The sequence below is a fragment of the Oryx dammah genome, unplaced genomic scaffold, assembly GCF_014754425.2.
Source record: "Oryx dammah isolate SB20612 unplaced genomic scaffold, SCBI_Odam_1.1 HiC_scaffold_3, whole genome shotgun sequence".
Taxonomy (NCBI): Eukaryota; Metazoa; Chordata; class Mammalia; order Artiodactyla; family Bovidae; genus Oryx; species Oryx dammah.
Window position 1 is genome coordinate 25,150,368 of NW_024070187.1, and position 20,256 is coordinate 25,170,623.

The 20,256-nt window shown below is 42.7% G+C and overlaps 1 protein-coding gene across 2 annotated transcripts in view; it reads right to left on the reverse strand.

Moving 5' to 3' along the window:
- Window positions 1-18,697, reverse strand: part of METAP1 (methionyl aminopeptidase 1) — a 53,930-nt gene extending 35,233 nt beyond the window's left edge. The window contains exon 1 of one of the 2 annotated variants that reach the window (XM_040237809.1): window positions 18,481-18,697. In XM_040237809.1, the coding sequence (XP_040093743.1) occupies window positions 18,481-18,594 (114 nt within the window). In that variant the 5' untranslated portion in view covers window positions 18,595-18,697. Of the gene's footprint in view, window positions 1-7,585; window positions 8,035-18,480 lie in introns of those variants that run through there. The other variant, XM_040237810.1, reaches the window with a different exon arrangement.
- Window positions 18,698-20,256: the final 1,559 nt, after the last annotated feature.

Sequence of the window (20,256 nt, forward strand, 5' to 3'; positions counted from 1 at the left end):
TTTTTAATTTAAAAAACAATGAGCTTGGGAACTCCCTGGTGGTCCAGTGGTTGGGACTCAGAGCTCTCACGGCCGTGGGTCAGGTTCCATTCCTGGCCAGGGGTCTAAGATCCCGCCAGCTAGGCACATGGCCACAGAATAGCACTGAGCAGAGACAGCAGAGCTACTCTGCAAAGGAGACAAAAGTCAGACTCACGGACTTCGTGGCGCTCCAGAGCCCAGACAGAGCGGGCGGCACGGCCATCTGAGGAGCCGCTGAGCTGGCGACAAGTTTACCACCATCCCCCACCAAAGTCACCAGGAGCAACGCGGAGGCAACCACCAGGGCACACAGAATGGTCCAGACGCCCTCCAATTCTGGCTCAAGGAACAGAAAAGGGAACCCCTAGTGCTCGGAGTACAGCCCACCTTCTCTTCTCGTCCCTGTCCTCTCACACCCCAAACCCCAAGGGATCCTGGGGCAACCCACAACATGAGCGTGTAGGAGCCAGAGCGCTGAGCAGGAGGCATCTCTCCTCTAATCAGTAAAGCTGCAGTCCAGACAGGGTGGGGCCAAACCCTTTACTTTCTTCTGTCTGTGCCCTCTTCTGCCATTCGGCCCAGACAAAGGCACAGTCGTGACGGACAGCAAAGGTAGGTCCCTACAACCACAGCTTTCTGGCCAGGGGACCAAAAACGAGAATTCCCAAGGAAGGAGCTCCCTGAAGTGACCCCATCATGTTGTTCATAATACAAACTACTGATGTGTGTGAGAACAGAACAGAGACCATCATTCAGGTCTCAGGGACAGACGTGAACGGCGCTGCAAGGGCTTTGAAAACTGAACTGACACTGGAACCAAAGAAGGCAGGTTAGGATGTGCAGGCTGAACCTAACCAGATTAGTTAGTAGCCAGCTAAAACTTAAAATATCAACATTCTCCACAAGATTTAAACAAGACTCAAGATTTCATAACATGCAAAACTTTCCACAGGATACAACCTAAAATTATCCAGCATATAAAGAACCAAGACAATCTCAATTTATAAGGGAAGTGAGTCAACAGACACCAGTGCTAAGCTGACACCAATGTTGGCATTAACTGACAGAATTTAAAGCAGCTATTATTAAAACGCTCCAACAATCAACCAGAAACACTCATATCAATGGGAAAAAAGAAAATATTCGTAAAGATATACAGAAAAACCAAATGAAAATTTTAAAACCAAAAAAATACAATAGCTAAAATAAAAAATTAACTGGATATATTTAGTAGCATGGACTTCCCTGGTGGCTCAGCTGATGAAGAATCTGCCTGCAATGCAGGAGACCTGGGTTCTGTCCCTGGGTTGGGAAGATACCCTCGAGGAGGGAAAGGCTACCCACTCCAGTATTCTTGCCTGAAGAATTCCATGGATAGAGGAGCCTGGCAGGTTTCAGCCCAAGGGGTTACAAAGAAAGAGTCAGACCCGACTGACGGACTAAGCACAGCAGTAGCATCCAGCAGCATGATGGAGATGACAGAGGAAAAATTCAGTGAGCTTCAAAGACCAAAGAAACGATCTCATCTGAACACAGAAAAGGTTGAAAAAGTAAATAAATAAAAAACAGAGCCTCAGGACCAGTATGACAACAACAAAGACAATTACTAAGGATAAAGAGGAAAATTACATAATGATTTTTTTAAAAGGTCAAATAACTAAGATGATATAACAGTTTAAATTGTACATATCGACAGAGCTTCAAAATACATAAAGCAGAAGGTAACATAAGTGCAAGATGAAACAAAAATCCACAATATAGTTGGAAACAAAAATCAACCACCACTCATAATAAAAACTCTCAGTAAACTAGAAGAGAATTTCCTCAGCTTGATAAAGATTATCTACAAAACGTCTACAGATTACAGCAAGTCCCCTATATACAAACAAGTTCCGTTCCAAGAGCATGTTTGTGAGTCCAATAGTTAACCCAAGCACCCAACTAACACAATCAGCTATGCAGTACCGTACTGTAATAGGATTATAATACTTTTCACACAAATAATACATAAAAAACAAACACAAAAAATAAAAAAAAATCATTTTTAATCTTATAGCACAGTACCTTGAAAAGTACAGTAGTACAGTACAACAGCTGGCACACAGGGGCGGGCACTGAGTAAACGGGCAGCAAGAGTTACTGACTGGAGGAGGGAGAGGCGGTGAGAGACTGCAGAGGGGAATGGTCGCGAGCATAGCACGGAGGGAAGCTGCAATTTCACTCTTCTTGACATGGATGGCATAGGTGCTGGCTCCTTGATGTTTTCAGTTCTATCTACTCTCTTAAAACTACAATCCAGCGATGTCTAGGCAGTAGCTCTTTCTGTTTCTCATCACAGATAATCCGAAGCACTGGACGGCATTCTGCAACCTTCATGTACCCTTCTTCATTTGGCTCCTATGCCTCAAAAACTAACAGCGCCTCCTCAAATAAAGAAAATCCCCTTGCCATTTCCCATGTTGTGAATCTCTTTGGTTCTTCGGTTTCTTCTTCCTCTTCTCTCTCTTGGTCCTTTCTCTGGGCCTCCGATTCCATCAGGTCTTCATTAGTAATCTGCCCATGTTGCATGGCAACAGTACTTTACAGTAAAGTAAACAAAAGCACAGCCTCCTGTATAGGATGCATGTGACAGTGCACACCAGACACATGAATTTAAACACAACTGGACATGCAAACACACGTTCCCATCTTTGAAAGTTTGCAGCTTTCCAAGGTTCATACGTAGGGGGACTTACGACATAGAAAGCTAAGTGAATGGGGTTGTACAAGGAAGGAAAAGCAATTATACTGTATTAATAATTCATAATACTTATGCAGAGCCTACTATGTGCTAGTCACTATTCCAACTACTCTACATATGTTAAGTCCTAATCCTATGAAGTAGATACTATTTATACAGTACTCATTTTACTGATGAGAAAAGTTGAGCCACACTAAATGACCTGCCCAAGGTCATGCAGCTATGAAGTGGCAGGTAGACTACATGAGCTTCCCTGGTGGCTCAGAGGTTAAAGCTCTGCCTGGAATGCAGGAGACCCGGGTTTGATCCCTGGGTCAGGAAGATCCCCCTGGAGAAGACCACATGACTCAAAACCACTTTACAAGTCAGAAGAGAGCCACGTGGCAGGTGAGGAGCGTACTGCCAAACTCTCTTCTTCCATCGCAGGACACCTAGTGACAAGGCCCAAAACCAAATAATCAAGACAGAGGGAGATAACCATGTGTTTCAGAGATATGGAACTGAATGCCCAAATAATCAGTTTAAAGTGGTGGAAAGAAAACCAAATTCTGGGGATATAATGTACAACATGATGAGTGTAGTTAACAATATTGTATATTTGAAAGTTGTTTAAAAAGTTCTCATCACAAGGGAAAACACCTGAAACTGGGAGGTGATGACTGATCACTGAACTTACTGCGGTAACTGTTTCACAAAGTAGACAATGTCTAATTATGATGTTGTATACCTTAGTGGGCTCCCCCAGTGGCTCCGTAGTAAAAAGAATCCGCCTGCCAACGCAGAGGACCTGGGTTCAATCCCTGGGTTGGGAGGATCCCCTGGAGAAGGATATGGCAACCCACACAGTAAGAATCCCATGGACAGAGGAGCCTGGCGGGTTACAGTCCATGGGGTCACAAAGAGTCGGACACGACGAAGTGACTGTACAACAATACCTTAAACTTACTCAATGTCCTGTCGATTATTTCTCAGTAAGACTGGAAAAATAAAAATGGAAAAACTAACCCTAGGTTAAGAGATACCTGGAATTAGAATATTTGTTTCTAAGCCATATGCATGTTTTCAAGAATCAAAGCCATATTGAATACATAGTAACTGGCATAATCTCTAAAATGTCCAGTGCACATATATTTAGGTTCCTTTTCTACAGCCAGTATTTTAAGTTGAATGAATGCCATTTTCCAGCTGCAGGAAAAGTCTATCTAAAAGACAAATTGTTTTCTGAGTTAAGGCATCTTGTCACTTAAAGTAGATTTAAACCAATTAATACAGCATTAAGGCAATGTGTTTATACTTTCTGCTCACAGTGTGACCAACTGAACAGCCTACTCTTTGCTCCACAACTGGGTATCCCCCCCAGTGGCCAAGATACACAGCTCGCCTCTTCAACCTCTTCCTGGGGGATGTCACCTTATGGTGAACAAGGCTTCTCAGGCAGGCATCAGCAAAGACAATCACGTTATTCTTTCTTTTCACATCAATCTCACATCCTTCCTAACGTTGTCGTTCTGTGATTCACCTCTTACAGTGGGCACATCTACACACTCACCATTATTTGTTGACTGTTCCAAGTTTCTCCACTCAGAAGGTAATGTTATTTACAACATGACAACACCCAAAAATTCAATCATCAAATCTTCTTGAATTTTAAATAAACAAAGAATTTTTTATTCTAACTGCAAATGCATGCCATCTGGAGTGTATCGGAGTAGGTGCCAAGTGTTTCTTTTTACCCCTACTGATCACAGAACTCTTGTAAAAAGAAATCTAGAACTCTTTAGTGTTTTCTTTAAACAGAAAAAGAGGGGCTCTGACTGGGACAGGAGCAGGGAGGCGGTACCACTCTGACCGATGCCCAATTTCATACATATCTTTCGGAGCAATTAAGCTTCAATAACCAGATGCCCTCCTCCCCTCCATTCAAACCATACTTTCCTTCAAGAGCTCAGAAGATAACAACAGATGATTTTAAATACAACTTTTTCTGTAAAACTCCTCCTGTCCCCCAGTGAGAAACCTCTAAACCCTTTGGCATTTACTGCCTCTACAATTCAATTAATAATCTATTTCATGGTGATCTCTCTTAATTTGATTCTCTAGTAAACTGTGAACAAACTAAAAGCAATGTAAGTTTTTTAAAGGAACCATATTTCAAAATGCTTCTCCTTGATTGTCACTTCATACTGGGGAAAGTAAAAAGCCCAAGACGACGTGCAAAGAACAACAGTTAAGTTTTGGTTCCCACCTTAAGTATTCATGGTAAACTATTTTCTTTTCACATCTACTCTAAAAAGTCATAGCTATGGAAAAACCACCAAGATTTAGAAATAACCCTCCTTGATTCTATTTCAGGGAAAACAAAAACCTAACAAGATTATCAACTTACTCCTAAAAAAGCACAACAGGTTTTACATTTTTCAGACTACCTGGTGTTCTAAAGAAGCTTACAGTGCACTGGATCAATGCCAAACCATGTCAATTTCTCTCCCAATTAAAATTTCAATGTTGCTATCATCAACTATTAATAAACATGCTGAAATCCATCACATTCACTGAAAAGCAACTATTCAAATAAATAGCCCTGTATTTTCCTCAGAGGATTTCAGAGTGTTTTGTACTTGGTTTGTGAGACCTACATCAAATCTCACCTTTTAAATAAGAGGACTAAAAGGATTATTCTCATTAAATAAACTAGGAACTGTCTCACAAAAGAGCTTACCTAGCTAAAGACTTGTATTTCAAAATATATGAATATTTGAGGAAATGAAGGAACCAAAGTATTCATAATAAATACCTCTCAAGACAGCCGCCGTCCTCTTCCTTGCTGAGGCCATGAAGTAACAAGGGCACAGTCTTCAAAACCCCTGACAGCATCAAGTACATTTTGTACCTCCTAATAACTCTTGAAGACTGAATAGTGTTCCTTCCTTAGACCACAATCTCATTCTTCTCCCGTTTCTTTACCTGACTGCTACTGCTAAGTCACTTCAGTTGTGCCCGACTCTGTGCGAGCCCACAGACGGCAGCCCACCAGGCTCCCCCGTCCCTGGGATTCTCCAGGCAAGAACACTGGAGTGGGGTTGCCATTTCCTTCTCCAGTGGATGAAAGAGAAAAGTGAAAGTGAAGTCGCTCAGTCGTGTCCGACTCTTAGCGATCCCATGGACCACAGCCCACCAGGCTCCTCTGTCCATGGGATTTTCCAGGCAAGAGTACTGGAGTGGGCTGCCATTTCCTTCTCCAATGCATCAAAGTAAAAAGTGAAAGTGAAGTCGCTCAGTTGTATCCAACTCTTAGCGACCCCATGGACTGCAGCCTACCAGGCTCCTCCGGCCATGGGATTTTCCAGGCAAGAGTACTGGAGTGGGCTGCCATTGCCTTCTCCGTCTTTACCTGACTAGGACCACTCAAAACCCTTGAGTGAGTTATTCTCCACACCTGAGCACCTTTCCTTCCGTATCTCTGAAAACTGTACCAACAACCTAACTAAACTAGGGTGAGAGTTCCCCCAGAGAATACCACACTGTCCTTTCCCTTGCCTGACCTCGTCTATCTGTTCCTGACACTCACCTTCACACCTTGTCCTCACCAGTTTTAACCTATCCCTTCAGTGTGTTACAAACGCTGCCTTCATAAAGCAGCCACACCACACCCATCCCAGCCAATGCCTAACAGGGCGTATGCATTTATCCAGCACTCCTCTGACAGCGCTTTGTCTCACTACCCTGCTTTCCACCCATTTCACTGCACCAAAGCCCTGGCTACAGAGTACCTACTGAAACTAGAATGGCAAAGTTTTTATCCCACTTTTTCTTTAACACCAAGAGATATCTACCAAGTTTTAGGAGCTGATATGGGGTAGTACGGTCTTCAGTACTGAATAGGTCCTCGAATCACCTGGAAAATGTTTCTTTTAAAATACTCATGCTGTTCTCCACCAGTAAAGCAGAACGGTGGTTATCAGGGCTGGGTGGAGCAAGCAAAAGAGAGCTGTTCAATGAGCTGTTTCAGTTCTGCAAGATTAAAGAAGTTCTTGAGATATGTTCTACAGCAATGCAAATATAATAAATACCACTGAAAAGTACCCATAAAAATGGTTAGGATGGTAATGTCTCTATGTGTTCTTTACCTGTAGAAAAAAATTCATTTTTAAATAAGTTAAGTTACAAAGCTGTATGTCATACAGAACAATGATTCTGGTTTTGTTTCAAAAACATAAAAACAACAAGTAACACATGAATGCTGACCGTATGCCAAACACTGATTTAGGCAGTACTATATGCACCAACCGTTAATCCTCACAACTCTGCAGGGTACATTCTATTATTTCCTATTTAACAGATGAGAAAACTGCAGCACAGAAAAATTAACACGTTTAAAAAAACCCACACAGCTAATTAATAGCAAAGCCCGGTTTTAAATGCATGTTTTCTTGAGACAGTTTCCATGCTCTTAACCTCTATGTAATAAATATATAAAAGTCTGAAAAGATAATAAACCAAACTGTAACATACTCTTAGGATACGATCATGACACAGCTTTCACTTTAAACACTTCTGTTTTAAGTTTATGCAAAGATCATGCACTGCTTTTTATAACAAAAAAACAAATGGAGGTATTTACATTAAAAAAAATATATACTCAGTGGAACACAAAGTCTCTGGCCCTGCTAACAGTCATTTTATTTCCTTATATTTCTGTACTCAGACTTTTCACCACTGCAAGGCTGTGGTTACTTGCTGTAACACACATGCCTCAGCTTGCTCCTACTTCCATAAACATCCTTGCCCTGGAGAGAATGTCCTCTCCTCCTCACTAACAGGCACCTTTTTACTTAGCTCTTTATTTATTTTCTTCAGTGTACCCAAATCCATTTCTTAACCCCTCCTTCAGGAGGCCTTCTAGGACCTTAACTATACTATTTTGCACCTTTTTACTATGCTGCTTTGAAAAACTGCCCATTAGCAGTTTTATTTGTGTCCTCCGGAGCCATCAGCAAACTTCCTTGAAGATGTCAGTACCTTTCTTCTCGAGGCAGGGACTCCAGCCAGTGGCTCAGTATGGAGCATACTGAGCAGGCAGAACTAGATTTCTAAAGACCTTCCTACCAGAAACAAGGGCTCCTTGGAGACAGGCTGGACTCCAGATTTGGGACAGGGAAGCTACAAGGTAAACTTTGTTTGTCTTGGGCCAGAGAGCTAGGGAACAATCAGAGACTACTGGAGGAAGGTCAAAAGGACACAGAACCCACTGTCCTTCAAAGGCGCTACAGTAGGTAGTTAATTACAAAGTGAGACACGTACAGTGAGCAAGCAGCACCTCCTAAGCAAGTGATCACATTTAGGAGCGCCTCCTGATGTGATACAATATGAAGTACACAGCATCTCTCACGAGTTCTGTCAAGTGAATCCTGACAGAACAGACAAGGGGATAAAAGAACGACTTAAAGACACTACGAGGAAATAATCAGATCACCAAGAACGTGTGCACTCAGCAAGACAAGTGACTAGTCTCCTCAAAAAGCCAGCATCATGAACGTAAAGATGAAAGGACTGTTCTACACTAAGACTAAGAAATGTAACAACCACACGCTACTTGTGAGCTTTGAAAGGATCCTGGTTCCAAAAATTAACCAAAAACACAACTACTGAAGATGTTTAGGAGATAATTGATAAATTCAAATGGGATTGACTATTAGAAGATATTAGGGAATTCTTACATGTAATCATGATACTGTATTAATAAGTAAGAAAGAATATCCCTGTCATTAGAAAATACATGCTGAAGATGATTACATGTAACCATGTAATGAATGGGTAACGTGTCACGTTGTCTGTGACTCAAAAATTTTCAACTAATACATATATAAATGCAATACACATAAGAACTTATAAATAAAGCAATTAGAGCAAAGTATGTAGATGACTGCTAAGTTGCTGCTAAGTCACGTCAGTCGTGTCTGACTCTGTGAGACCCCATAGACGGCACCCAACAGGCTCCTCTGTCCCTGGGCTTCTCCAGGCAAGAATACTGGAGTGGGTTGCCATTTCCTTCTGCAGTGTAAGTGATGGTATACTGCAATTAGTTATAAGACTTTTCTTTAAACTTTTCTATGTTTGAAAATCATCACAATAAAAAGCTAAGGAGATTCAATCAAGTTATAAAATAATTAAAAGAAAAAAATTCCTTGTCTATAACTTTCACTTAGCATCTCAAGGTCATTTAACTTTTTTTTTTAAGAGGAAAACAATAGAATGGGAAAGACTAGAGATCTCTTCAAGAAAATCAGAGATACCAAGGGAACATTTCATGCAAAGATGGGCTCAATAAAGGACAGAAATGGTATGGACCTAACAGAAGCAGAAGATATTACTAATGAGAGGTGGCAAGAACACACAGAACTGTACAAAAAAGATCTTCACGACCAAGATAAATCATGATGGTGTGATCACTCACCTAGAGCCAGACATCCTCGAATGTGAAGTCAAGTGGGCCTTAGAAAGCATCATTACGAACAAAGCTAGTGGAGGTGATGGAATTCCAGCTGAGCTATTTCAAGTCCTGAAAGATGATGCTGTGAAAGTGCTGCACTCAATATGCCAGCAAATTTGGAAAACTCAGCAGTGGCCACAGGACTGGAAAAGGTCAGTTTTCATTCCAGTCCCAAAGAAAAGGCAATGCAAAAGAATGCTCAAACTACCGCACAACTGCACTCATCTCACACGCTAGTAAAGTAATGCTCAAAATTCTCCAATCCAGGCTTCAGCAATACGTGAACCGTGAACTTCCAGATGTTCAAGCTGGTTTTTGAAAAGGCAGAGGAACCAGAGATCAAACTGCCAACAACTGCTGGATCATGGAAAAAGCAAGAGAGTTCCAGAAAAACATCTATTTCTGCTTTATTGCCTGTGCCAAAGCTTTTGACTATGTGGATCACAATAAACTGTGGAAAATTCTGAAAGAGATGGGAATACCAGACCACCTCACCTGCCTCTTGAGAAACCTGTATGTAGGTCAGGAAGCAACAGTTAGAACTGGATATGGAACAACAGACTGGTTCCAAATAGGAAAAGGAGTATGTCAAGGCTGTATACTGTCACCTTGCTTATTTAACTTCTATGCAGACCACCTCATGAGAAACGCTGGGCTGGAAGAAGCACAAGCTAGAATCAAGATTGCTCGGAGAAATATCAATAACCTCAGATATGCAGATGACACCACCCTTATGGCAGAAAGTGAAGAGGAACTAAAAAGCCTCTTCATGAAAGTGAAAGAGGAGAGTGAAAAAGTTGGTTTAAAGCTCAACATTCAGAAAACGAAGATCATGGCATCTGGTCCCATCACTTCATGGGAAATAGATGGGGAAACAGTGGAAACAGTGTCAGACTTTATTTTTTGCAGCTCCAAAATCACTGCAGATGGTGACTGCAGCCATGAAATTAAAAGACGCTTACTCCTTGGAAGAAGAGTTACGACCAACCTAGACAGCATATTGAAAAGCAGAGACATTACTTTGCCAACAAAGGTCCATCTAGTCAAGGCTATGGTTTTTCCAGTAGTCATGTATGGATGTGAGAGTTGGACTGTGAAGAAAGCTGAGCACCAAAGAATTGATGCTTTTGAACTGTGGTGTTGGAGAAGACTCTTGAGAGTCTCTTGGACTGCAAGGAGATCCAACCAGTCCATTCTAAAGGAGATCAGTCCTGGGTGTTCTTTGGAAGGAATGATGCTAAAGCTGAAACTCCAATACTCTGGCCACCTCATGAGAAGAGTTGATTCATCTGAAAAGACTCTGATGCTGGGAAAGATTGAAAGCAGGAGATGGAGATGACAGAGGATGAGATGGCTGGATGGCATCTCCAACTTGATGGACATGAGTTTGAGTGAACTCCGGGAGTTGGTGATGGACAGGGAGGCCTGGCGTGCTGCGATTCATGGGGTTGCAAAGAGTCAGACACGACTGAGCGACTGAACTGAACTGTCCATACAAGTTACTATAAGCCTCTTGAGAACAGTAAATTTTAGCAGGTTTGCACATGTAAAAATAGCCCAACAAACATTATTATTCATAAGTAACAAAACAGGCAAAAACCAAAATGTCTATTAAGGTCAAGTCCTAGCTAGGATATGGAACAATATAAAGTTTCTCATGAAGGGAGAAAAAACAATCACACTGGAAAAAAATCTGGCTCAGTCAAAACAGACCTGAACACATACATATCCCATGACCCAAGAACTTTTCTCCTGGTGGTATACCCAAGAGAAACTCTTGCATGTAAGCATCAGGAGCCAGGTACAAGAATGTTTAGAGCAGTACTGTTTATAATAGTAAAAACCTAGAACCCAAATTCCCATCAACAAAGGACTGAATAAACTGATAATAATTCACAAATACTATACAGCAATGAAAACGAAAGAACTAGAGTGACACGCAACAAGGGTGAATCTCAAGAACAGAATATAAAGAAAGCAAGTTGCAGAAGAATACGTGCAGTGATTTATAAAACCTTCAAAAACACCAAAACGAAACAATGCGTTATCTAAGGAATCAAATCCATGGAAAAGCAAACGAATGATAAAGGCAGCTCAGAACAGGGAGCACCTCTAGGGTGAGGGACACAGAAGTGCTTTCTGGTTTTACTTGCTTCATTAATATATTCTTTTTAATAATTCAGGTGGTTAACTACAGAGGCATTTACTGTACCATGTTTCTTTAGATACTATGGTTGACTTACTGTTAGTTTTCTAGTCTATTCAACATCTAATAAAAACAAATGAGTTTTCTAAAAAAAGTACAGATCCTGACTTTAAGGTACTTAAAAAACTCAATTCAAAAGCAGTACTAAATCACATAATACCTCCATTTATATTTTCCTCTACATTTTAGTAGTGAACTATTCAAGGTTATCAGTATTCAAATAGTTAAAGCCCATCACTAGTACCAGTTAGTGAAATAATCAGTAAGAAAATAAATGCCCAGTCAGAGAGGGGGAAAAAAAAATTATGTCACATCTAAAACCTAATGGCACTTACAATTTACCTATTTTACTGAATGATTTGAGCTCGTGGCTCGATTGATAAGGCAGGGCAACCTTCAGAATCTGATGCAAAGGGTTGCCCTTTTGCACCTTTTATCAAGGCAGGACCAATTAGTACAAGTTCTCAACAGAGATGGAGACATCTCTGTTGCCTGCCACTTTGTGATAAGAAAATTGCTAAAGTCACAAAATCTCACTTATACCCTACCCACTCTTTAGAGGCCTAAGCCTACGACCTAGAAAATGGCCACAATAGCAGACCCCATGACAGGGATTTTAGGAATGCCTTCCAACAGACACCACAGAGCTCTGGTATATCCGGAAGAAGTCCCCACTGAACCTGGCTATAAAACAGACAGGTTACTGAAAAAAAAAAAAAAAAAAAAAAACACAAAACTTAAAAAAAAAAAAAAAATAGCCAGAACACCTTAACGTGAGACCTATCCTCTTAATAATTTTAAGTGTCAATATAGGTACGATGGTAAAGAACAGATCCCTAGAGCTTCTCCATCTGCAGGACTGAACTTAAATACCTGTTGATTACTAACTCCCTATTTCCCTCTTCACCCCTTCCACTCTTTGAGCCTATGAATTTAACAATTTCAGGTACCTCGTGTTAAGTGGAATCACTTTTGATGATTGGCTAATTTCTCTCAGCACAAAGTCCTCCAGATTCATTCATGTTGTGGCACACTGCAAAATTCCCTTCTTTGTTAAAACCGCCTAGTATTCCATTATACGTTTATGCCACATTTTATTTATCCATTTATCTATCCATGTTGTTTCCACAACTTAGCTACTGTGAACAGTGCACAAAAAGAAAAATCATTTGCAATGAATAGTTGAGAGCACGTTTCGGAAATCCCTGTCCCACGTTCAACTACTGCAGCTAAATACACACACTGAGAAAGGCGGACCTAGTTTACAGAGTGTGTTAAACTGTTCTTTATTCAAAGACCCAAGGCTGATACCAATCAAAAGAAAAAAAAAAAAAGATTTATAATTATTGAGCTGCCAAAGCATGAAGAAGCACATGCTTCATGTTAAAACTGAGTCAAGAAAGGTTCAGGATCCAGCAGAGAGGATGGCTATATCTATATTTTGTTTCATTAGAACTTTAACATGGAGAGAATCTCAACGGTTGCTCTATAGCATATTCCTGCCATGTTACATCTACTAAATGGACTTCCTATTAATACCAGAGACAACTACCCATTTATATAGGAGGAGCCACCACGCTACTGCTTCTCCCTCCTGTCTAGAGCTGAATATGTGTTTAGCCACGGGCTTATATGGCTGTCATCCCCACCAAATTAACTAAGACCAAACTAAAAATTGTGCAAGTATGCCAAACCTGAAAAAGACTCACCAAAAAAAAGGAAGAAAAAAATAAGTGACTAACACTTCTGTCACAAACTATATGAACAGCATAAGCTCATATCTACTTCCAATAGCCCTTCAATCTCTAAAACAGTAACTAGGAGTTAAAGATTGGTTAAACTTTTGATTATCTACCAACCAAATGATGTTTGCTTTTTACAAGTTCTACAATAAAAATATAATTCATGCCAAAACTCCTACGTAAGCATTTATAATACAAGCATGTCAGTAAAAGGAGATCTCCATCCACCACCAGGTTCTCAAACTAGTTCTCAAACTAGTAATAATCCATTAACTACATTGTGAGAACTACCAGCACCTCAAGGTGGGTTCAGTCCTTGGTTTATATACCAGCCCCACCATTACTCTATACTGTCAAGTAATCAAAATGATTTAAAATTTCACAAGAACGTTTACTGAAAAGCAGTTAAACAGCAGCTAAAAAATTAAAAAGAAAGTAAATTCAACCTTACAAGAGTAAATACAGGACAGTACATCTATCACATTAAATATTATTCAGCCATTACAAAGGATAATGTAAATGGAGTCATTACACACATTCCAAATGTATTACTTAAGACATAAAAGAGAGCAAATTCCCTAAGACTATGTATATGATTGAGCCATTTTGATAAAAATGCATACAAGTATATGCACATGAGTATATGTAGGAATACATAAATATTTGTAAGGCTACCCACCAAAAGACTTACAGAAATTATCACCAAGCAACCTTTCATCTGTATTTTCTAATTTTTCTGCAATAAAAGTTATTTTTAAGAAAAAAAAAATTACAACTAGATATTGCTATCTTACAGCAATATCTAGAAATAGCGTGAGGTAATGTAAGGAATTTTAAGAAAATCCCTAGAAATGTCAGGAACTTTGTTATCAAAGGAGAAAGTGTTTTAGAGGACAGGGCTACATTTCAAAGACCTACATACTGGACGTGCAAATCCTTCCTCACTTTTCGACTCCAACATACGAGATGCTCACCCACGCATTTTCTTACTGAAGACCCAAGCAGTCACTTTACATGGCCACTACTTCTTTGAAAGAACCTATTCCAAGAATTTGTTCAAAATGTTCATAACAAATAAGGCTCCTCCTCAAACATTTTAAACCTTCCTTAAGGCTAGCTGCAATGGTAGTAGACATAGGGCATGACCTACCCAAGGACACGGTCGCAAAAAACCCAGGTAAGACTCCAAACCCAGGCTTCCTCCCTTTAAGTGCTTATGCCTTATGAAGGGCTGCAAATCACTCAGGTCCTTCTCTGCAGATCCTTTAAACTACAGTCAAGATAGTATCTGCCCTGGGGTGTTCACTAAGGGCTTGACTGCTCTTTGCCTTTCCTTCTCAGGCCTAAAGATCTTTTTTCTTTCGTTTAATGAACTGAGTGCTTACTGTGTACAAGGTACTTACGAGAAATACAAAAATGAGTACAGCACAGCCTCCTTCCTCAAAAAACTCTTACAAACTCTTTGGGACTATGAGTAAACCACCAAGCTACTATTAAACCTCGTCAACTACTACTGAATAAGACGGATAGAGCTACAAAGAAATACCATGAAACATCACAAACTCCTGTAAAGCTCAATTTCAAGTGAAATAGGTTTTACTCATTAAAAGACCAAAATTTGTCTTAAGCATCTTAAGTAAAAACATTTCTATCTTCTTAAGCATAAATACAGTATAACGACGATAAAAAGAGCTAACATTGATTAAATGTATTGCTATGCTAAGTGTTTTATTAATACATACAAACCCTGAGGTTGGTACTATTCAAAGCCCCATTTTAAAAGGCTGTAACAGGACCTCCCTGGTGGTGCAGTGGATGAGAATCCAACGGCCAATGCATGAGAAATGGGTTCGATCCCTGGTCCAGGAAGATTCCAAAAGCCACAGAGCAGCTAAGCCCAGTGCACAACTACTGAGTCTGTGCTCTAGAGCCCAGGAGCCGCAACTCCTGAGCCTGCATGCTGCAACTACCAAAGCCTGGGTGCCCTAAACCCAGTGCTCTGCAACTAGAGAAGCCACTGCAATGAGATGCCCACTTGCCCTAACTACAGAAAGCTGCTGTGCAGCAACAGAGACTCAGCAAACAAAAATGATATAATTAATGTTAAAAAACAAAAGGCTATAACAAAAAACAAAGGTTGCCTGCCTAAAGCACACAGCTAGTAAGTAACAGAATTGTGATTCAGTTGTGGCAGTTTACCTCTTTATTCTGGCTTCCCCAGTGGCTCAGCGGTAAAGAATCTACCTGCCAATACATGAGATGAGGGTTCCATCTCTGGGTTGGGAAGATCCCCTGGAGGAGGAAATGGCAACCTACTCCAGTTTTCTTGCCTGGAAAATTCCATGGACAGAGGAGCCTGGCGGCTTGCTCCTCTATGGGGTCCCAGAGTCGGACACAACTGCGCATGCATGAATGCACCTCTTTATTCTGCCTTTTGACTCAAGCATTTATTGACCACCTATTTCATGCAGAGCATTGTGTTGAGAAATGAGGAGAGGGCAGTTAGTTTATTCATGATGCTCACCTTCTGACTGAAAGACAGATAAACAAAAATCAAATGATCAGACTGTATAAAATGTTATAAAGGAAATAAGGTGGTGTGACAGGATAACCGGAAATCCTTATTTCTGTTCTCTTGTGGTTTTGTTCACAGTTTATTCCCAAAGACAAGCTGGTCAGTCAGTCAGCCTGGGGACCACAAAAGGAAGGAGAAGAGAAAAGACTGGCCACTGCTAGTGAAGACAATCAGAGAAGCGGCAAGGAGAAGCCCCAGGTTCATCATGAATGTGGAAACTGGCTTAGTGATTGAACAAGGTCTCAAGCTGGGACTGAAAGAACATCTGTGACTTTAGAAGACAGGTGATATTCTGTGTAAAGGAACAAGTATAAATACAGACTCTGGTTAAAGCAAGAGAAGCTGGACTCAGAAGAGATGCCCTGACTATGAGGCTAGAATCCTACAAGCAATGGCAATTCTATTCATTATAGGTAGGGGAGAAGCACAGTCAGACCGCTATCAGTTCAGTTCAGTCGCTCGACCTAGTCCGATTCTTTGTGACCCCATGATTCGCAGCAAGCCAGGCCTCTGTCAGACTGCTACGCTAGGGGAAAAATAACTTTTGCATGAAAGGTTTTGTTCCTTTGATTTGTGTGTGAGTGTGAGTGTGTGTGTGAGTGTTTACTTGCAAGGTGGGAAACTACAGTAGAGAAATGAACTAAGAGAAACTGGTGAGAAATTTTAAAAACTGACTAAAGGAGGAAGCAACAGGAACGGAGAGAGAGAGCTTGAAGCATCAGTCAGGATATATTCGACTACAGGCATAACAATGGAACAAGAAATATACCTGCAGAAGCTAACATGAAATACCTACTGTACTAAATACACCCTGCGTGTTTTCACAAATGTGTTGGCATGTTCCCAAAAACCCCAATGAGCCAATGTCCTTTCTACTAAATAATACATGCCTAGGAGAATATCACCTATCCTTGATGACTATAGTTTCACAGCATCTTTTCAGAATTTCAACAAGTGTCTATACATATTATATCATTTAACATTACAAAACGACAACTAAATTTAAGCAAAACGTAAAACACCACATTATTCTACTCAGAGTACATGATTTTCAAAAACAAACTACTGGATTTTTTTTTAAGTCCCACACAGGCCTCAACAAATCACAGAATCTGAAATTTATTTTAAAGAAACAAAAGGACTCAGACCAGGTTCAGCATGTTGAGAAGTCCCAGTGCTATTTTTAGAAATAGCAACACTTCTCCAAGTGTAACTTTTTCCAAATGATACTAACAAGGTCAAGGATCATATCCTATCTGAAAACAAGACCTATACAACATTGCTAGGATCTTTCACAATGGCTTATCTTACAAGTGCTGGATCTCCGGGATTTTATTTACATCTTCATTTCACATACAGCTTTATGTTTACACATTTTATATCTGAAAGTTATATTTGTGTTTATTGCTCATATATGTTTTCCTTCTATTCATTTGTGTATATATACACATATATATGTGCTACGCCCTACTGCCAGCCTTTAAAAATACTACCTTTGTTTTATTAAGATTTCACATTCATTGGATAATTTGGGTCTCAGAACAACCTTGGGAAATACATTAGTAAAAACTTCATCTTCCCATCTGTACAGTGGTGGGACTGGAGCTCAGAAAGATAAATTTGACTAGTTCAAGATCTCAGTCAATGGCAAGGACAGGGCCCTGTCGGTGCCTTTAGACTCTCTGTGCACGCTCTCCTCCCCTCAGGACACTACCAGTTTCGTACCTGAATATTCCGCTACCTCTCTTCAACAAAACTGGATTGTAACTAAAAGCCGTACAAATGCCGCCAGGCCAAAACTCTGAGCGTCTAAATGCAGCCGGAACACTAGGGCTCTTCAGTAAACAAACACCAGCACACGTTTCAGTCCGGACACCATTCAATGCTGGCTTTGCTCCACTGCACAAAACTTGTTAAAATACGGCCTTAAAGCATAATCCTTAATAGAACTGTCTTTTTCGTTCAGTGGGAAGTTCAGTTAATCTGAGGTGACTCATACTGTTACCTTACGGTTTTGTAAATCAATAATTCTGAGTGCCAAAGGAAAAGAATGATTTACACAGCTCCCTCTCCATCCGCAACTCCAAAGTTGCTTAAGTGTCAATGTGCGGTAGTAAAACCTAGGGACAGAGGTGGGTGGGGCTGGAGCTAGCATTGCCCCTCTCGGAGCCCCCACCGTCCCAGGTAACCCTTCTCCAAGCCCAGCGGGTCTCTTCCGACCCCCAATCCCGTAGGACCAGAGTGACTACAGCCCCCACCGACCAAGACCAGAGCCCCGCCAGGAGCTGCAGCTGTGGCGACTCGCACAGCCAGGGCTGGCCCTTTCCCCGGCGATCCCACCTGTCCCGCGTAGCCAGCACACCTGGCAGCCCCCGCCCGGCCAGCAGATGCGCGTGGAGAACCGGCTAAACGCGGCGCCCTAGGGCGGCCGGGGAGACCCGGGGCAAGTCCGCTTCCGCCCCCAGCCCACAGGGCAGCGCGCCCGCGCCCCCACCCGCCGCGGGCGCCCCAAGGGGCCGGGGTCCGGAGGGGCCCCAGATCCCCGCGAGGGGAGAGGGGGCGGCGGCGCGGCAGACTAGGCGGAGGAGGAAGAGCGGCCGGCGAGCCCGCCCGGGGAAGAGGAGGAGCGTGTCCCGACCGGCCGCGAGGGCAAAGCGGAGAGGGGAGGGAGGCGGCGGCGGGGCCGCGGGGGAAGCGGGAGTCTACCTGCGAGCAGAAGTACGAGCCCTGGATGCCCAGCTTGATGCAGGTGGGGCACTGGAGCTTGGCCTCGCTGCTGCAACCGTCCGTCTCGCACACACGCGTCTCCACCGCCGCCATGCTGCCTGGCTACTGGAGGAGCGCCTCGCAGAGGAAGAAGGGGAGGAGGGAGGGAGGAACGGTTGGGCAGAGGGAGGGCCGGGGAGGGGAGAGAGGCCGAGCCGGGGGAGGAGCTCGGACCGCCGGGCCTGGGCGCGGGAGAAGGAGGAGCGCGGGGCCTGCCCAGAACACGCTGCGCGCCCCGCCCCCGCCCCGCGCGAGCAGCTGGCCCCGCCCCGTGGCCTTCTCCCCGCCCCTCATCCGAGGCCCCCAGCCTCTCGGCCGCCAGTGGGCACGTGGTAGCCGCAAGGGTACCTGGCCTAGTCCTCGGCCTCTCCGCGCGGTCGCGCTGCTACGTGCCGCGAGCCAGCGCCCGGAGGAGGAGGCCATGCTCGGCCGACTAGGAAAGGCCCTCTCGGTGCCTAACGAGAAATCCCCAGTTGTCGCCTACTGACTGGATCCCAGGGTCTTGAACGTCTGCTATACTCTCAGGCCGTTGGAAAGGACGCTCCACTCTTCTGTGTTGGTCCACCCGGCAGCTCCTTGGAAAAGGAAAGTAACTCCATTTTTAAGTTCTGTTTCTCGCGGATGGTGTCTGCTTTGAGGCCTAAGGACCGCCGCTCATTCACAAAGAAGGGAAGCCCGGAATCTGTTAATGAAGAAGTGTTCTGGGTTTTGTGTCAGCTTTCCCTCGCGCCCTCTTATTTTTCGCACCACTCCCCCTCCACTAGCAAAGTACGTGCTAGTGATAGTAACACAACTCCTGAATATTCAGTACAGTTTTTTGTATTATACCAGTTGATTGTTTAAGAGGTAAATAGGGGAAGATTGTGTTGATCATGAAATGTCACAATTGAAAGAAGCTTTAGAGGTCGTCCGTTAAGACTTACCTGGTGGCTCAGACGGTAAAGCGTCTGTCTACAATGCGGGAGACCCTGGTTCGAGTCCTGGCTTGGGAAGATGCCCTGGAGAAGGAAATGGCAGTCCACTCCAGTACTATTGCCTTGGAAAATCCCGTGAACAGCGGAGCCTGGTAGACTACAGTCTATGGGGTCGCAAAGAGTCGGACACGACTGAGCGACTTCACTCTCACTTAGAGGTCATCTAATGCAAACCTAAGTCTCTTCGGCTACATCCCAGGTACTGGTACTTGAGTATGGTTCTGTCAGGAGAGAGAAGAGAGGGACTAGTATTTACTGATCATCAACTTGGTAGTGCAAGTTCATGTAACCCAACTGCACAGTTGAGAGCAAAGAAACATTGTAGACAGACGCTTGACCGTCTGAGCCACCAGGGAAGTCTTGGAGTTTGGAGCAGAGAAAGGATTATTCTAGGACTGTGTAAGGAGATGGATGACTCCTTGCTCTAAACTGCAACCCCCCCAAACCACCCCCGCCTCCATCCCCTGCCCCCAACCCTGGCTCCGTGAAGGGTTTTGGCAACACATTTTTTTAAAGCCTGGTGCAAGATGGAGGGAGTTGCAAGGTGTGCAATCAGCTGGTTTACAATTTTCTGATTGACTGAAAGTGAGGTATCTCAGGTAAACTGCAGCCCTAGGTGACAGAAGGCCTGGGGCTCTGTGCTCAGAGTTATCAAGTAACATCTTCCATTCTGTGAAGGGTTTTCGCATCTGTAAAACAATTCAGGCAGTGTGCATTAAATACTATTATCTGGGTATTTCAG